This window comes from Crocuta crocuta, unplaced genomic scaffold (genome assembly GCF_008692635.1).
Source record: "Crocuta crocuta isolate KB4526 unplaced genomic scaffold, BGI_CrCroc_1.0 scaffold70, whole genome shotgun sequence".
Lineage (NCBI taxonomy): Eukaryota > Metazoa > Chordata > Mammalia > Carnivora > Hyaenidae > Crocuta > Crocuta crocuta.
The window spans coordinates 17,620,456-17,626,455 of NW_027528417.1; the positions used below are offsets into that span (position 1 = coordinate 17,620,456).

The 6,000-nt window shown below is 45.7% G+C and overlaps 1 protein-coding gene across 5 annotated transcripts in view; it reads left to right on the forward strand.

Moving 5' to 3' along the window:
- Positions 1–6,000, forward strand: part of ABCC5 (ATP binding cassette subfamily C member 5) — a 168,255-nt gene that overhangs the window by 132,975 nt on the left and 29,280 nt on the right. For all 5 annotated transcript variants that reach the window (XM_077754472.1, XM_077754473.1, XM_077754474.1 and 2 more), the window contains 2 exons: positions 497–640; positions 3,197–3,299. In XM_077754472.1, coding sequence (XP_077610598.1) covers positions 497–640; positions 3,197–3,299 — 247 coding nt within the window. The remainder of the gene's footprint in view (positions 1–496; positions 641–3,196; positions 3,300–6,000) is intronic.

The window sequence follows — 6,000 nt, forward strand, 5'->3', positions numbered from 1 at the left end:
TCTTCTCCCTCTGTCATTCCAAGACAAGCAGCCACTTTGGAGAACAGCTCCAGGATGTTGCCGTCTGCTTTGCATATGTTGTCAAGTTTAGGGGGCTAATCCCCCATTCTGCCACAAAAAGTCTGTAATTATGTGCACTTCTGAGTATGGCAAAAAGGTGTGAAGTTTATTACAAGGCTCATGTGGCTGCATCAATTGATTTATGCCAAAAATGGGAGGAGATGTTTTTTGAACTACATCACAAGCCACAGTAAACTAAAGCAAGGGTTCTCTCACTCTTGGCACTGTTGACATTTGGTGCCAGGAAACTCCTGGCCTCTATCCACTAGATAACAGCAGTACCCTGCCCCCAGATGTAGCAACCAGAAGTCTCCAGATACTGCCAGATGTCCCCCGGGAGGCTCCGTTGCCTCTGACCCTCTGAACTAAGGTATAGGTATTGAATGTATTTGCACAAATCTCAGCAACACTGTGTTGTCCATGCCTTTGTCCCCAGTACCTGGCTGATTGTGATGAAGTGATCTTCATGAAAGAGGGCTGTATTACAGAAAGAGGCACCCATGAGGAGCTGATGAATTTAAACGGTGATTATGCTACCATTTTTAATAACCTGTTGCTGGGAGAGACACCCCCAGTTGAGGTAAGTTTCTCATGGTGTTTGTGTGCCCCTCCTCTTTTCAGGACCATAGTGACTGATGGAGAGATCTCAGCTGAACACAGTGTCTGTGTCTTCTTGGCAAGGGCCCTATTTTCTGGTGACCAGACTGCTGTGCTGGTTCACATACTGGTTCTACTCTAGGAGAGCAGGATTCTATGGCTGGTGAGCTGGGGAGCCAGTGTCTTCTGCCCCTGAGAACTTATTAATAAGGCAATGACAGAGTAAAGGATATACGGGCTCAGTGTTGTTCAGCCATAACTTAGTTTCATAAACCCTACCAATCCAGCATTATGAAGCTCCTTTTTAAATAAACAACTGAGAATAAGGAATGAGGGAAGAGAAATGAAATACTGTATACATTTGAAAATGATCCATGTTGCTTTGACTGCTAACTTGGCACTTATTAACTCACCCCCACTGTGTCCCAATTACTGGATTAGACACGTTATAGATGTCATCCCATTCAGTCATTTTAATAGAGCTCTGTGGCAAAATGGGATTCTCCCCCCACTTTCACAGCTGAGGGAATGGGAGACCCAAAAAGGTAAGCAGCTCACTAATAAGGGGTCAGTTTGACTTCACGGTGCTGCCTCTGCCTTGTTACCCTGCCTCCTGTGGCCGCACGGAAAGATGACAGCTTTCCATGGCTTTACTCTTGGGCTCCAGGTTAGGCAAACATAGACATTTCTGTCTTGCCAACCTACTCTCGTATTGAACTTATTCTGTGGTCACCTTGAGTCCCAGGGGTGCTCTCAGGCTGGGCTTAGAGCAGCTTCTTAGCTACCATTTTAATGTCTGTGCGTGATAAAAGTGGAGTTATTAGACCCTTTTCTGGGAGCCCTATTTCAGTCTTTGGGTATCATCCTCTTTGATTTCAGATGTAGAACAACTAATTGTTCGTGACCAATGTATTTTAGGCCTCTGGGGATAACTCAAGCATTCCAGAATGTCACCAGGAACTTCCATAGAGATACTAGAATCCAGATTTGGATTTTATGATCTCTCCCTATCACTCTTAAGAGTATTTTAGACTCTTCAGAAGTTTTCCTCCTCACTGTAGACATGGAGGGGAAAATGAGAAGGAGAGAAATTAAAATAGGAAATCTGAGGAGCAAAAGAATATTGAGCATCAGTGTATTACAGCAGAAAGAACATACTTTCAAAATGTCACTTAACTTTCCTGAGCTTCAGTTTCCTCATCTTTTTTTTTTTTTTTAAGTTTGTTTATTATTTTGAGAGAGAGTGCACTCACACACAAGCAGGGGAGGTGCAGAGAGAGAGAGGGAGAGATTACCAAACAGGCCCCACACTGCCAGTGTGGAGCCTGATGTGTGGAGCCCAACCTGAGGAGCCCAGTGCGGGGCTCGAACTCATGAGCCATGAGATCATGCCCTGAGCCAAAGCCAAGAGTCGGGCGCTTAACCAACTGAGCGACCCAAGGTGTCCCTGATGATTGTTTATATGAAGTCCATTTGTGTCCTATTATGGGCAGTGCTTAGGGCTGGGCCCTAATTAGGTTATCACGGTGAGTCAGACATCCTCTCCATTCCTGAGGGACCCGCAGTCTCCGAGGGAAGACCAATGCTCTTATGGTGTTACAGGGAACTGTAGCACCAGGTCACGTTTGCAGCAGCATGCTATAATAGAGTACTTACCAAGTGCCTGGGTGAACAGGGGAGGGGTGAGCTCTCTTCTGGAGAAGTTGCGAAAGGGAGGATATAAGATTGAATCCCTCTGAATGGGAACAACTAACTGAGTTGGGATGAGGAGAGAGGCATTCCAAGTGAAGGACCCCCAGGGACAAAGGTCTAGAAGTGGGGAACAGCAGAGTGGCGTGAGGAATAGTGTGAAATCCAGTGTGGCTGGAGAGTAGAAGTCATGGGAATGGGAGATAAACATGAGAGTTAGGCTAGGGCAAGACTATGGAGGTTTTGCAAAACCAGGCTGAGAAGTTTGAGTTTATCCTGTGGTAGCAGTGGGAAATGATCAGATCTGTGATTTGATTTAGCAATGTGGAGATCAGAGGTGAGAGGAATGGAAATGACCCAAGCCCTAGTACTTTGGGCAAATGACTGAGAACATTGCGGAGAACAATGTCAATGGAATGACAAGGGTAGAAACCCAGATCTCAAAGATTAAAGGAGTTGAGGAAGCACAAGAAATGAGTATAGGTGGCCCTTTTAAGAGGTTTTGATGGGGCCGCCTGGGTGGCTTAGTCGGTTAAGTGTCCAACTTTCGCTTAGGTCATGATCTCGTGGTTCGTGGGTTCGAGCCCCGCGTCAGGATCTGTGCTGACCGCTAGCTCAGAGCCTGGAGCCTGTTTCAGATTCTGTGTCTCCCTCTCTCTCTGACCCTCCCATGCTTACGCTGTCTCTCTCTCTCTCTCTCTCTCCTAGAAATAAATTTTAAAAATATTTAAAAAAAAAAGAGGTTTTGATGTATAGCAGCAGCTTGTCAGATGATTCTCTAGTATGTCCTATGGACCTTTGTCTGAATGGCCACATTGTAACTGGATACACTTTTTTTTTTAAATATTAGATTAATTCAAAAAAAGAAACCAGCGGTTCACAGAAGAAATCACAAGACAAAGGTCCTAAAACAGGATCAGTAAAGAAGGAGAAAGCAGCAAAGCCAGAGGAAGGTAATGACCTTTTCTGACATTTTAGATTTGTCATTAAAGTTTATCAGAAACTTTATGTCAGTGGTAATTCATAATGTTTGACAGCATTGTGTGTTCTAGAGCCTCTGGCCTTTTATCTCTGGAATAACAAACCCCTTTATAACATTGGGAGACCGTGAGGCACCCTGTTTGCTTAAACAGAGCAAAACAGTAAGAAGGCACTTTAATCCTCTGCCTTGTCTCTATGCAGTGTGGGTCAGGGGTCAGCAATCAGCTGAGTCATCTTGAGTAAGGAAAATGGAATTATGGCCAGAGATACAGCCTTTTTCCTGCGATTCACCTCTGCTTTTTAAAAGTCGGTCTAGGGGCGCCTGGGTGGCTTAGTTGGTTAAGCGTCCGACTTTTGCTTAGGTCATGACCTCGCGGTTCGTGGGTTCGAGCCCCGCGTCGGGCTCTGTGCTGACTGCCAGCTCAGAGCCTGGAGCCAGTTTCAGAGTCTGTATCTCCCCCTTTCTCTCTGACCCTCCCCTGCTCACGCTGTCTCTCTCTCTCTCCTAGAAATAAATAAAAAAATTAAAAAATAAAATAAAATAAAAGTCGGTCTAGACAGAGATGTTCCATTACCAGCAGGGCCTACATTCTCAGTAGCTCCCTCATTAGAATGATACACTTCTGGCTTTCTCAGAGGAGGCTGCAGCAGGGCTGTGGTGAACAGTCTACATTGCAGGCTTTCCCTGTTGCATTTTCCCCAGGGAAGTCCTGGGTCTTGTTTTTGTTACTTATTTATTTTTTTCCCTTTATCTTATCAACTAAAACAAACAGAGTTAGGAAAGCTATTTACAATGCTTGAGGTATTTTCTTTCACCTTTGTGAATTTCAAGCTGCCTATCAGTTTACCTTGGGAAAGAAAGGAATGTAGTCTGTTTTAAAGCTCTGGTTTTGTTGTGCATTGGAGTCACCAGGACCTTTCCTGGGTTTGCTGCTGCTTTGGCCCTGGGCCTGTTTTCACTTCCTTGTTCTTCAAGCTGGGGATGTGTGGTATTGGGAATTGACCACCCCGATTTAGTACACTCTGCAGCTTTTCTTCCCTTTCATAAACCGTGTATGAGACTTTGAATTGGGGTGTGATGTAAGTAAGACACCTCTACACAGGATACAAACCTAGCACAGAAGGCTGAGTCATCTGTCCATTCCTGCCACAGGCAGTATTAAAAAAAACCCCGGAATACCCTTAGGGAACATTTGTTCTCAGCTGCAGAGCCCCTGACCTGGTTACTCATAACTCTTCAAGTACTACAGGCACGCCAGGCTTGCTCTAAGATAATTAAACATTGACCAGGATATAAAGGCACTGGTTTTTTGTAGAGCTGTCTCTGTGTTAGTACATCAGCATCAGTCCCCTGATCTCTGCGAGCCTCTAGGAGATACCCTTGAGCCTTTCTCTCCTCCTCAGCCAGGCACTGTATCTTAATGGATGTGCCACCTGAAACTCCATCCCCATTGCTATGACCCTGGTTCTGGCCTTTATCATCTTGTACCTACAGTATTACAGCTGGTTCCTTTTAAATCTGCCCTCCATATAGACAGCTGAGAGATCTAGTTAAAAACAGGAGACCAACTAACTCACTTTCCCTCAGGAAGTCTTTCAGGGACCTCCCATTTCAAAGCAGTGTTTCCTAATTCTTGTCCTCATAGGGCATACTTAGAAAATGCCGTTGTTTGTACAGGGACAACAGGATGCATGGATGAGACTGCTTGCTGCCTGAGCGGCTGATCTGGCCATCCATAGCCTGGGCGGGAATCAAGTCTCCACACACCTGTAGCCCATTCTCTTGAGAAGTTCTTTTCTTCTTTCTTCTTCTTCTTCTTCTTCTTTTTTTTTTTTTAAATTATTTCTGAGAAAGAGAGAGAGACAGCATGAACAGGGGAGGGTCAGAGAGAGAGGGAGATACAGAATCTGGAACAGGCTAGCTGTCAGCACAGAGCCCAATGCGGGACTTGGACCCATGAACCGTGAGATCATGACCTGAGCCGAAGTCGGACGCTTAACTGACTGAGCCACCCAGGCGCCCCTCTTTTTTCTTTTTAACATGTATTCATTTTTGGGAGACAGACAGAGAGAGACAGAGACAGAGACAGAGAGTGAGTGGGGGAGGGGCAGAGAGAGAAGGAGACACAGAATCTGAAGCAGGCTCCAGGCTCTGAGCTGTCAACTCAAAGACTGTGAGATCATGACCCAAGCTAAAGTCGGTTGCTTAACCAATTGAGCCTCCCAGGTGCCCTGAGAAATTCTTATCTGAAGGATGAAGTTCAGATGCCTTTTTCCTCTGACCACAGCTTTCCTACTAATCAACCTTATCTTCTGCCACTCTTAGCTGCACTTAATATTCTAGCCTTGCTGATTTGGCTGTCTGTACGTATTGTTGTGCTATTTTCCTGCCTCTGGGCCAATGCCTATCTTTTCCCCACCTGGTCAAACCTGGCATACCTTTTGAGAGTATACAGAAAGTCTTTCCTGAAACTTACAGGAGTGCTGATGCATAGGGGCACATGGACCCCAATGTTCNTGGATTAGGAGGAACTTAACGGAGGACCGTGGGGGAGGAGAAGAGGGGGAGGAGAAAAATAGCTGCGGAGAGGAAGGGAGGCAAACCATGAGAGACTCTTGAATGCTGAGAACAAACTGAGGGCTGATGGGGGTGGGGGGGGGGGGAAGGGGGCT